The sequence below is a fragment of the Tripterygium wilfordii genome, chromosome 9, assembly GCF_013401445.1.
Source record: "Tripterygium wilfordii isolate XIE 37 chromosome 9, ASM1340144v1, whole genome shotgun sequence".
Taxonomy (NCBI): domain Eukaryota; kingdom Viridiplantae; phylum Streptophyta; class Magnoliopsida; order Celastrales; family Celastraceae; genus Tripterygium; species Tripterygium wilfordii.
This window is the reverse complement of record NC_052240.1, coordinates 11,073,735-11,086,822: the sequence shown is the minus strand read 5'-3', so window position 1 is coordinate 11,086,822 and position 13,088 is coordinate 11,073,735. Positions and strand designations below refer to the sequence as shown.

General features: G+C 37.5%; 1 protein-coding gene and 1 pseudogene across 1 annotated transcript; one reads left to right on the top strand and one right to left on the bottom strand.

The window, feature by feature from the left end:
- The first annotated feature begins 38 nt into the window (after nucleotides 1-38).
- Nucleotides 39-4,220, top strand: LOC120006087 (annotated as a pseudogene).
- A 336-nt stretch (nucleotides 4,221-4,556) lies between these two features.
- LOC120006027 lies at nucleotides 4,557-12,161 on the bottom strand. Its single transcript, XM_038855906.1, has 8 exons — nucleotides 12,158-12,161; nucleotides 11,966-12,034; nucleotides 9,229-9,457; nucleotides 7,953-8,022; nucleotides 7,667-7,722; nucleotides 6,494-6,569; nucleotides 5,674-5,710; nucleotides 4,557-4,857 (listed from the first exon to the last, which is right to left on the bottom strand). Exons 1-8 carry the CDS (start codon nucleotides 12,159-12,161, stop codon nucleotides 4,661-4,663), a joined length of 738 nt encoding a protein of 245 aa, XP_038711834.1. The 3' UTR covers nucleotides 4,557-4,660.
- Nucleotides 12,162-13,088: the final 927 nt, after the last annotated feature.

The following is a 13,088-nucleotide window of genomic DNA, read 5'->3' as shown; positions in this document are numbered from 1 at the left end:
TGGCAGGGGTCCATAAGTTGTCCCGCTCCCCTAGATATGCATAAAATGCATCATTCCGGCATCCCTGAGCTATTTCTCTGTGCGATTTTGCTCTTTTCCCTCCGCAACCAAGGTATGTCTATCAACTCTCCTAATTTATGCTTCGTACGTCATTAGGAGGTACTGCCCTGGCCTCTGAAATTCACTGTCTGCATAACCATTCTTTATAGTTGGAATTCTATGTGTATGAACAAGTTTAAAAATGCATATATGTTTACATATGTATATACATATGCACATATAGTATTCTACTTCTAAAATTTTGAAATCTCTTTCGCTTCATTACCTTTGACATTCAGGTGTCACTTGCAATTGAAATGTTTTTACATTTTAAGAGCCTGTTTTTGTGGGTGCACCTTAATAGATTTTGGGATGGAATTGGAATTGAAGCTAAATGGTCCGATGACTTCTTTTGTATATTCTCAAGCTGTAGATGTACATTAGATTTTCTCCTTCAAACCGTTATTCGTGTGTAAATGTTGCAATCATTATTGTTTTTGTCCGCATAGATTTCACTCAATTTTTTGTGGCACCTAAAGAGATAAGAAAGTGAGAGGATTTTGCTATATAAAAGTTTTCCGCTCATTATTTCACTTCCTCTTTTGTGGGCAATTCACAGAATACACCAGTTATTTGATTTCACTTGATTATCAAGTTTCAAGAATGGAGATATTAGCTGGATGTTTTGTATTTTATTCAATTACGATCAAATTTGACTCAAAAGTTTTAATCCTTAGTCGAGCTCTTTCTTTGTTTCACATTGTTCTTGATTAAACAGTCTCCTTTTCCACCTTTTGCTCTCCCCTAAACTTCTGTTTGATGTTTTGCAGAAACAATGTTACACTGTCTCAATTCAAATTGAGGGGAATAATCAATAAGATGGCTCTTGCATTGTTCAGAAGCATTCAGAGCCACCCTTTGTTTCCTAGCCCAACTTTGTTGTTTACTAAAAGAAATGCCATATTTTATTGTACCATGAAAAGTACAGATGCCCCAACAGCCAAGCAAGAAAGACCCCCATCCACTCAGATTAAAGTATCGCCACAGATGCAGGCAAAAACAAAAACAATTGATAAATTCATGAAAGACAATGAGGCAATCATTGGCCTAGAAACCCATGTCCAGCTCTCCACCATCACCAAGGCATTTTGTGGTTGCCCTTACAACTATGGGGCTCAACCTAATACAACCATTTGCCCAGTTTGCATGGGATTGCCCGGTGATTTGCCAGTTTTGAACTCTAAAGTCATTGATTTTGCGGTGAAATTAGGACTTGCACTCAATTGCAAGCTGTCCTTGAACTCAAAGTTTGATCGGAAACAATACTTTTATCCAGACCTTCCAAAGGGATACCAAATCTCTCAATTTGATGTCCCAATTGCAACTGCTGGTTACATTGATTTGGATCTCCCTCTGGAGTTTGGTGGGGGGCATAGGAGATTTGGTATTACCGGGTTCACATGGAAGAGGATGCAGGAAAGCTACTTCATTCAAATAATGGCACTTACTCAGAGGAAAGTGCTTTTCTTTCTGTAACTTGGGTTATTTTTCCCAAATTCCTGAACAATAATATTTGTCTGTCTTTAGACATCGTTATATAGATTTCTTTAAATGTGGTGTTGTTGCTTGTAATTGTATATAGCCACTCTAATTTCACAATGGAGCTGCTTTATGCCATCCTGCAGTTCTTACAAAGTGCTTACAAGGAGATGAAGGATTGGTGAATAGAACTTCTATCTCATTCTCTTTGACACTGTTGTACATTATGCAGGTTGATCTGAATAGAGCAGGGGTGCCCTTGCTTGAGATTGTTTCTGAACCTGACATGAGAACAGGCATTGAAGCTGCAGAATATGCAGCGGAATTACAGAGGTTGGTTCGTTTTTTAGGAGTGAGTAATGGAAACATGCAAGAAGGTTCACTTCGTTGTGATGTGAATATCTCAATTCGACCAATTGGGCAGCTAGAGTTCGGTACCAAGGTATTTAAGGTCTTCTTTACTTGTTTTTAGTAAGTGGTTGCAAGAAATTACTTATTCGGTTGTTATATCTGCTGTAAATCAACAAAACCACACCCTAGGTGAGCAGATTTACAAAGAAAAGAAATGAGTTGGGGTAAACAGCTGATATGTGCAGTGTTTTAAAAGGCGCTCAGGGCGTACACCCTGAGGCGCCCCTCAAGGCGAGGCGTCTTCTAGCTGCCTTTGGGCGTACGCCCTTGATAGAGGCATACGCCTCGGAACAGTGCGCACCAAGGCGTAGGCCTCACAGAGTATTTCAATACGTTAAAAATTAAGTTACAAAAAAGTGAAAAACATAACCTGAAATCCTGAATCGCGCCCGCCCCCCTAAAATCGCGACCTCCTCTCCAGCAGGCAGCAGCATCCCCTTCAAATCGCGCTCCCCCTTGCAGCCACAACCTCCCCCTTGCAGCTGCGACCTCGTCTGCTGCAGTCGCAAGTCGCAACCTCAGCCTCGTCTGCGGCAGTCGCAAGTCGCAACCTCATAGTTGATGCTCAGGCTCTCTCTGTTATGTTGTCTCTTACCTACTTATTGGTTGTTACTTAAGACTTTAATTGATGATATTATTTGATGATATTAATATTATTATTGTTATTTAGAGACTTGATCACTTGAATTGATGATGGATGGAGTTATGTCGTCATAAATTGATAAATTGATATGATTATATTATTTGAATGTGTACATGTACATTTTAGATTAAGCATATAGGTTTTTTTGCTGATTCTTACCGAGGCTTACGTCTCGCCTCGCCTCAAATAAGTCGAGCGCCTCTGTTTCCAAACCCGCCTTGTAAGACACTGGATATGTGTTTGCTGACAGTTTTACAATTTGAGAATGTGTTGATGTTTAGTAGTCCGGAAGATTATGTTTAATTAATGCATTGACTTCAGCTGTTGATTGCTGCAGGTTGAGATAAAGAATTTGAACTCATTCTCATCAATGAACAGGGCTATTGACTTTGAGATTTCAAGGCAGACAGTGCTTCACAGCCAGGGCCAGGGAGATCAAATTGTACAGGAAACCCGTCTTTGGGAAGAAGGAGCTCAGGTTGTAGCCGCTTAATGGTTTCTCTTTCTTTGCAACAAGTAAAACATATATCATTTGTAAGTCACGTCATGTTGCTCATATTTTGTTTCACCCTTTCTCTGTCTTAGAAAACAGTTACAATGAGGAAAAAGGAGGGGCTTGCAGATTATCGTTACTTCCCAGAACCAGATCTCCCAGAGGTTATTATCACTGAAGAATTTGTTGATACTATTCGTAACTCTTTGCCGGAACTACCCGAAATGAAGCGCCGAAGGTATGAGAAGATGGGCCTAAGCATGCAGGATGTTCTTTTTCTGGCAAACGACACAAATGTAAGCTCTTATTGTGTTTCTAAACAGCTGGCTGCTACCAGTTGGGTTGTGTAATTGCTGGAATGAAATTCACATTTAATATGCCATAATATGAATGATTAAAAGCAGAGAGAAGTTGATTCAGGATTTGAACTTTAGTTGAAAGTTGAGACAATGATGAATAGGAAGTTATCAACGCCCCCAAAATTACTCCAAACATAAGAAGTCATAAGGAGATAAATTGTTATTTTTTAATGCTCCCTGAACATTTAAAATCTCTTTAGCTTGCTTGAAAAGCTCAGGAGATGCCTTTAAGTTTGAGTAATATATACTTTGCTATCTAAGTTTAAGGTTAGTTCAGCTTTTGACAGACTAACACGAATATTTAATTTTCACTGCCTTGCTGAACTCGTGTTTATTGGATGGTGGTATTTATTCAGTAGTTAGATCTAAGTTGAAATGATCTAAATGCACTTTTCCAAATGACTGTCTAGGTTGCAGACTTTTTTGATGCAACTATTGCAAGGGGTGCTGATGTGAAACAGACAGCAAACTGGATCATGGGTGATATTGCTGCCTACATGAAAAATGAACAGATTTCTATAGATGAGATCAAACTTACTCCTGAAGAGCTAGATGTGCTAATAGCTACCATCAAAGGCGGTACCATTAGCGGGAAAATTGGGAAAGAGGTAAAAGTTTGTTTCTGTTATAGGCTGTTTGTTTCTTTTTTGTGCTACTGTAGTTGGATTCATCAGATACAAGATACTAAAAAAACAAGCACAGGAGTCCAAAAAAGTCATGAATAGAAGTGATAAGAAATGGCATAGACTCTGCCAGGTTAATAGCTATTGTAGCTTGAAATCGCAACGGCATAGAGCAATTCATGTGATGGAACAAACCGAATTGCTTGGCATAAAGACCTTGATAATGATAATCAGTCTGAGGAAATGAGAGCAGTAGACTGCCTTCCTCCTTGGTGTGTAGAAAATGTTTTTCCCGAAGGTCCTGGTGTGGAAGTTTTGCTGACTTTTTTCACTGTTAGATTGGTAAATCCTCGCAATGAGTAGATATGTTGTAACAAGATATATTTTGAATATTAGGCATGTGGCAGCATGTTAGCAAAAGAATCTGAAAACAAACATTCACTCAAGATCTTGAACACTCAGAATGTAAACAGACAAACTTCCACATAATATGTAGAGAGACTGTTTCTAGAAATTGAACAAGTGACCTCTAGGTTGCATTCCCAACACTCTACTATTGGGCTACATGTTTGCCTGTTTTGAACAAGTATAATATCAAGATTAAAATATAAATGGAACAACTTGTTCCATCTAACCTATCAATAACATCCTGACGTTGCATCGTGGAGAGCAGATTTCGAGTTCGCATTAACAGTGAGCGATGCCCCTTGTATTCAGTTTCAGCCTTTCTTAATACTCCTGTTGATTCCTCTACATGCCCACGATAAATAGAGTTGGTACAAGCTCTTCCCAGAACTATTTGGGAAAACTAATGGAACACAGTCAGTTGAGTATTAATACAAAAGTATCAAGTGGTAAAATCATTAAAAAAGAAGAAGAAGAAGAAGAAATGCAGCTACATGCTCCTGAGGCCACCTCTAAAAGAACAAGAATAATGTATCAGAGATAAAACAGATCAAGTGGATTGTATACTAGCCTGGTGACAGATCGCCAGATATTCTTCAGGGTAGAGACTGTCAAAAAAAAATTCTAGACGTTGATCGACTTAAACAGGAGTTTTTAAAAGTGCAATCTTGATGCAAGTAACATGCTCAATGACAAGAACCCATCCCCCACCCCCCCAAATTTTCCCTTTTATTCAAATAGGCTCCAATGGGTTCCAGCCCTCAAGCATCAATGGTTGCATCATATACTTGAAAGTTGAAACTCAATGAAAGACTAAAATTCAAGACTTATACCAATCTGCATCAACAGATTCACAGCAAAATACAACCCAGACGAATTCACTTAAGGCCAACACAAGTTTTAGTTTACCAGATCATGAATAGTAATATGGATAGCCCAGTTTCATATCACCTTGATTCCTTACATCTAATGCGTTTCCCTTATCTTCCATTGAAGGGGAATTCACATGGAACTCCTAAATTAAACATTTAAACCTGAACAGAAATATATAGAGTGCACAAAGTTGAGCCGGAAAAAAGAATAGAGCCACATCAGTGCTAGTGTGCTACTATGATTGAACAGTAAATACTTTGATCCGATTTAGGGACTAAAATGACCTACCAAATGTCGTAAGCGTACTCGCACTTCTTTCCACCTCCTGTTTGGCACATAAAGATACAATAAGATCGGCCCTTAATTATCATCTTCCAGGACCTATACATAAATAACAGGAAAAAGGAATGGGAGGTGGACAAATGGAGGACCAAGCTGTTAGAAACAATCAGGAATAACAGTGTATAGAATATTAGATTTAAAGAATTTATTAAAATAAAATAAACACAATAAAGATACAATCAAAATATTGACTTGAATTGAGATTGAGGATAGCGTAATGCTATGTCCTATAGCAGAAATTCGCCCCTACTCTTGTGCTTGTAGTTCAATGAGCGTCTGCTACTAGGATTCAACAATCTGTAGCCAAGAATCGAGCACTTGATTCTTGGTCCTAGCGAATTTACTGGGTGTTTTTTCTCTCAAATCAAAAAAAGTTTATGATGAAGGTTTGAATGTCAGAGGTTCTGATAATTCCAAACTCATGTTATTTCTTGTATTTATAGAATAAGAAAGAAGCAGTTTACAAGCAATTATCATTGAGAAGTTGTGTTGATCAAACACAACTCTTCAGACAAACATAACTGTTAAAATAAACTGTAATTGGATAAAAATAAAAAATAAAGAATATTTCTTAAGTCAATGAGACCCCAAGAGCCCCAAGGCACACGGCCCATATGTACCCATCATATAGCCCAAGCCCATCTATAAATGTTTATCCAATTTACTAAGTGTGATAAGTCCACACTTATAAACTACTCTTTCTTTCTATCATTTTCCAATGTGGGACTTTCTTATTGTTATACAAAATCCAACACAAGCTACAGACCTGAACCATTAGTTGGCGAGTACGGCGAAGACTCGCTGTTATGCTCTCTGCAGCAGATGTCATTCCAGCTTTTGTCCTGCAACAGTGTAATCAATTATTCGCAATCCAATCATATATAGGAAACCATGAAATAGGATAATAATCTACAAAAATGCTACTAGTCCAAGCAAAACTCATCCCAGCAATCCCAGTGCTGAGGTGGCAGTTGACATGGATAAAATATGTAGGTCCCATTGTTACTCAAATTAACCTCATCTCTCAACCATGGTTTTGTTTAACCTAGCCCCTTCTTCTGTAGCCAGATCTACTCTCAACCCAGCGCTATCTGTCAACCACGACGCCGACGTCGACGTCGACGCCGATTACCCTCCTCACAGGCTGCAATGGTTTTCATTCACAGATTAACCTAACCCCTTCTCCTCTCTCTCAACGTCGATAGCGGCGATCTCCTCACCTCCTCATCTCTCTCAATCCAGACGCCAATCTCCTCATCTCTCTCAACCCAGAATTTTCGCTCTACACAAAAGAATGAGCTCATGGAGTCTGATAGCAAGGGTGGCGCAGGCAATCATTTTGAGAAGATTACAAGTTCTGATTGTTCAACCAAAAACCAATAGAAATGCATACACGTCACTCAGAATCTTGTTGGTGCAATAATATACCACGGCATTTATATACCACATATTTCTCACATATGTGCAGCACTTTTCAATCGGGATTTACCTCGTATTAGGAAGGAGAAGTGCATCGAGTTGCAGCCTGTTGGGGGGTCGGCGTCGGGGTTGAGAGAGCGTGCTTGGGTTGAGAGCAAGCACCTTTTGTGTAGAACGAGAGAGAGATGAGGGGGGTCGTCGGCGTTGATTGGGGTTGAGAGAGGCGCGCCTGGTCTAAGAGCAGATGTGGGGAGAAGGGGCTAGGTTAAACAAAACCATAGTCGAGTGATGAGTTAATTTGAGTTAAAATGGGACCCACATATTTTATCCATGTCAGCTGCCACATAAGCATTGGGATTGCTGGGATGAGTTTTACTGGGACTAGTAGCATTTTTGAATAATCTATCAGTGTCTACTACAATTACGAAAATACGATGAAAAAGAAAATCTGTGGAGAACAGGATGTATTATCATTTATCAATCACTAAATTTCTTCAGAAGTAACAGTGAGGTTACGTACCGCAAGTTGCGTCTTCTAATCGTAGACTCTTCTCCCCCACCAAGGAGTTGTTCCCTCTACAATAAGACTCCCATTTTAAGTTAAAAATGATCAGAAGCATTTATAAATATGTAATTCTCTAGTCTTTAAGAAGCATGCAAGACTCAAACTAAGGATCATAAAGTCATTTGATATATTTTACGCTAAACATATACCAAAAGTAGTGTTTAACATGAAAGAGCGCTGCACGAAAGCAATATGACAAAGAGATGGAGATTAGTGAATTAGCATGAAACAAAGTGGATACCACTTTCTGAGCAGCTTTCCTCATGTTATCCTTCGCTTGCAAATTGGCATTTCTCAAATTCAATCGCAAACTAATGACAAGAATTAAAAATAAAACAAGTGTTCACAGAATTTTCTTTAAAAGACTATCATCATCATCATCATCAGGACCGTTAACCCAAACAATTTTGGGATAGACTACGTGAACCATATAAGAAATTAGCAAGATTCCACAAGATGAATTCTCATATGCCTTACATTATTGTTTAAAGCTACATCCTTTAACTAGTCTTATAGAATTCATGTCCATCATTATCACTTCCATTCATCTCTTTAATTGCTCTCCCTCTCTACTTGAGTTCTTTCAACTTTGTACACGCCCACATCCAAGGGCGGATGCAGTAGCCCAGTGCAGATTTATAAAAAAATATATATATACTTATGCACATGTATATATATACATAAATAGGTTACCCATAATACTGATATGAATATATACACAAATGAAAGACAAATACACAATAAAGCCTAAAAGATATATATAAACTAAGGTCCATTAGTCCATTACCATTTATACAAATAACTTATGAATTGTCTTTAAAACTAAGGCCCATCTATGAGCTAACACTAATAGATCTTAATAAACTAAGGCCCAACTAACACTAATACATCTAAATAAAATATGACCCAACACAACTAAGCTACTTTCACACAATGACACAGCCACACAATTTCTTTGAATTGTGTCATTCTTGTGCTGTTGAGCATCTGGTGAGTGATGAATCCTTCATTGGCTCTGCTTCAAGTGGCATGAATTATGCCTTCAGCTTTTCGTCTGATTGTTTCTCTGGTTCACAAGTCTCAACTCTCACTCTCTCAATCTAAGTAAGTTCAATTGTCCAAATAAGAAATACTTAATTTGCTAATTTTAGGGTTATGGATTATGGATTATGGGTAACAGGGTAAATTATGATTATGGCTTATGGAGATATGGGTAATCTTAGTCTCATCTTGTGTATGGTCTTTTGTTTCATAAACTTCAATATGTATTTATACTAACGTTTTAATGTTATTTTTTGCGTCAAATAGGTGTAATATAACAAAAAAAATCCTAAAAAATTTTGCTGGGGCCCCCAATAGCCCCCACAACCTTAATTCCTGGCTCCGCCCTTGCCCACATCAATATCTGTACATTATACATGCCTAATCCATGTTAGACTACTTTCACTTATAAGGAGGAACTCTTTACATAGTTTTATTATATACGTACTTTTTTGAGAGAGTGAGAGATTCGATACCCCTGGCATTGGGTCTTCCACGACTGAAGCATCGATTGAGCCAACTGCACATCTTCATGGGTGGGCAACTGCGGTGCAAGAAGATCGAGCTTGAACTGTAAGCACCGAAGCAAAGCCAAACCATCCTTTATGTGGTGTAGGGTTTTTACATACACCTCGACCCATTCTTTCTTCACCAGCTCCGCTGCCTCCACCACTTTGTCCATACTTTTTAACCCGAAAGAGGTCTCTAGAATTCGTAACGGAGATCAAACGACTTAGCTGCAGAGAACGACTTGAAGGAATACGAACTAAAAGAAAAGGTTTTTTTTGTTGATGAATGCCGCTGGTGACTGTGAGGTGACCCGCATTCACTAAACCGGAATTACTTTTGCTACAAGTCACTATACCCTAATTTCCCATGAAGTTAAGCCTACTTTAGCTTGGGTTGGGCTTGGTATTGAAGACAAAGCTTGATATCCCATGCCGAGCCGAACTGAGCCCAAGCTCCAGCCCACTTTTTGTCACCTCTATGGCTCTATGTATATTGTTGGATTTATTCTTCTAGAAACAAAATATTCTTCACTATCTTGGATCATTACTATGCATATTGTTTTAACAGAAGCTTAATTCCAGCTTCATTGGAAATGGAATTAACAACAAAGCTCAATTTTAGTAATGACCATCACTACTTCTGAAAGGACAATTTTAGTGAACAAACAAAAACTTCCTTGTAGTTTTGATTTATATAATTTGAATAAACTACGTAGTGTTAGAGAATTGCAATCTCTGATCTGTCTTCTCTTATTTGTCTTCGATAAAGAGTAGTCAGGTCTTAATCACAACTAGTGAACTCATCTAGTTACAAAGTCTATTTACATAACTGAAGTTCCAAATTCGTCTACCTATGACTCTTCACTGTGAAAACCAGGCAGCAATGCATATCTCTAAATCAAAATAATTCTATTGTTACAAATGTAACTTGGCATTTACATGAATAAAGTTTATGCAACTTTCTTTCAATCATCATTTCTTCTTCTTCCATGGTCTTCTTCATCTACTGATTCTTCAACATCTTCAAACTATCCGCAAATCATCACACAGAGCGCCAATTGTCAACTATGTATATGACTTCCAAGGCGGAACAATTTATGCATTAAAATTGGCACATCCTAGTTAAAGTGACCCTTAAATATAAAAACATTATATATATATACACACACACAACAATCAATATCGGGTCTCACCTCTATTATACAAAAAGTAAAGCCATTAAATTTACGTCATTATACCAATATATTTTGTGGGCCCAACCACATAGGCAAAATATTTTTCCCAATACATTTTGTTGTCCCAACAAAAAACCATCATTATGGTTGCTTTAAATGCAGCAGTGACAATTTATCGGAGAATGGATGGAGAAAAAGTGGAAGTTATTGGAGCATGAATGAATAAATGGATACAACAGTAACATTTTACTAGGTTATTTTTGTTGGGCCAAGTGTTGTGGCATGAAATTTGTTTTGTCCATATGTTGGCTTCTTTTTATCATATTTGGGACTCACCTCAACTATCACACTCACAATTACACACATTATATAATGGGTCCTACCTCTATTACATAAAAAAAACAAATAATCAAATTTATATCATTATATCAATATATTTTATTATGCCAATCACATCATTAAAATACTCAAACACATTCTCCAATACATTTTATTAACCCAACAAAACCACACAAACCATTGTTGCAGTTACTGTAAATAGCTCATCGCAGTAAAAGACTTTGCTTGAATAGATTGTAGACCCCACCAAACCACTGGGAATGCTGATTCACGTACACCCAATAGTACTACCCTATTCCACCGGCTACTTCGGTTTTCCCAAAAGCAGCTTCTCTTGTCGTCATCACCAATTCTTCCGGTAAACAGTAGTGTTAATTTATCAGTTCTCACTATTAATTTCTTTTTTATTTTTTGGTCCAAACTATTAATATATTCTTCTTATTTTGGTCCAAAATTCTCCACGTTTTAAAAATTAACTAATAAGTTATAAGTCCACTCTCTCTTATCGGGTTTCAATCATCTCTAGTGGTGTAGATCACACATGAATTTTTCATGAGATTTCCTAGTATCTGTGGTTTGTAAATTATTATCGAAAGAATTTATCTAATGCCTAGCCAAAAGGTAGAGGCAGTTTTAAAAAAAAGAAAAAAGTGTGGATGCCTAGTTGTTTGTTAATTATAGAAAGTCGGCATAAAACACGTATAAGCCCCCTTATTATATCTCACGTGAATTTTAAACCCTTCTATTTAATCCAACGAAAATATTATGAGGGCTTAATATTGATCGAAAAAAGTACAAGAGTTTAAAGTTCACCTGAGATGTAATGAGATGGCTTAAACTACACTTGTCATATAGTAAGAGGGAGTTAATGTCACTTTTGACCATTGATAGATGAGTCAGGTTACAACTCAGCCACTAACATTTCACTTTGGGCAGTGGTGTTGCTGAATTGTAACACGATCAGGATTTGCTGGGTTTGGGTCAGTCAATGTGCTGACATGGCATAAAAAGTACAAAAAAATCATTTGTTAACAGACATCTGCATAAGTGGAAATTTTGTATAAATTTTATTTTTGTAAAATACACATGACACTAATCTCTTTTCTTTATTCTTTCTTCTCCAGTGAGCACCATAGCCACCTCCAATGGCAATTTCGTTGTTCAGCCTTCATTTCAGATGATCGACCTACCAAAAATCTTCCTTGGACCTTCACCATCAAAAGCCAACCTAGCTCGGTGGCCAACAACCTTTGGTTTGGCTGAAAATTTGCACAAAAGTCATAAATTTATCTAAAAAAAGGCCCAATCTGACCACCCGAGTAACCTTTCTTGGTGACCACCACCACCAATCAACTCCCCAACATGAGGTCGACCATACCCACCCATTTTTAAGCTATAATAGCCATCAGGATACGAAGATCCAACGTTGATCCGAATTGGTCAAACCTAACCCATTTGAACAGTTGCACTGTCTCTAGTTGAGAGAGTTTAAAAGATATATATTTTTTATGAATTTAGAATTATCACGGCCGTAGGTGGATGATCCTCTTTTACCGTCCAGATCAGTCAGCTCAATTAAATTATTATTTTTTAATTTCCACATAGGCAGTTATTACTGAAAAAAATGATTTTTTTGACGATCTTATGCCATGTCGGCAAGTTCATTGACCGAAATGACAAAAAAAGCTAACTGTGTTGCAATTCAGCAACGCCAGTGACCAAAGTGAAAACGTTTGAGATGTGAGGGGCTGAGTTGTAACCCGACTCATCTGTTAGTGGCAAAAAATGACATTAAAGAGGACTTAACCGTTGATAGGAAGATGTAGGAGGGCTTAACATTCACTTCAGATTTTTATTTTTTATTTTTTAAAAAAAATTGTTTCTACACTCGTTTATTGTTGTTAGTCAAAAAGTAAAAAAAAAAAAGACAATATAATATTTGGTCCCTAAACTATACACCTAGTTTCACTTTCGTCCTTAAAATTTTTTTGTTCTTAGTTTCGTCCTTCCAACTATTGAAAGGTATCTATTTCGTCCTCCAAATGAGATAGTGGCCAGAAAAATGTAACGTGACATCTATTTAGTATATCAGAGTAATCCGAATTGGCATACTTTGACAAACGAGAATGATATCATCCCTAAATTATCAATGTCTAGCACTTTTAGTGCTTAAACTATATAATAAAATAGTTTGGAGATTTTGAAGAGTTAAGTATTTTAGGGATTTTATGAGATAACATGTGTAAACTTTAAGTCAAATGGGATGACAGGTGTAAAAATTACTCTAATCGGGATGCCACGCATGATTTTTCT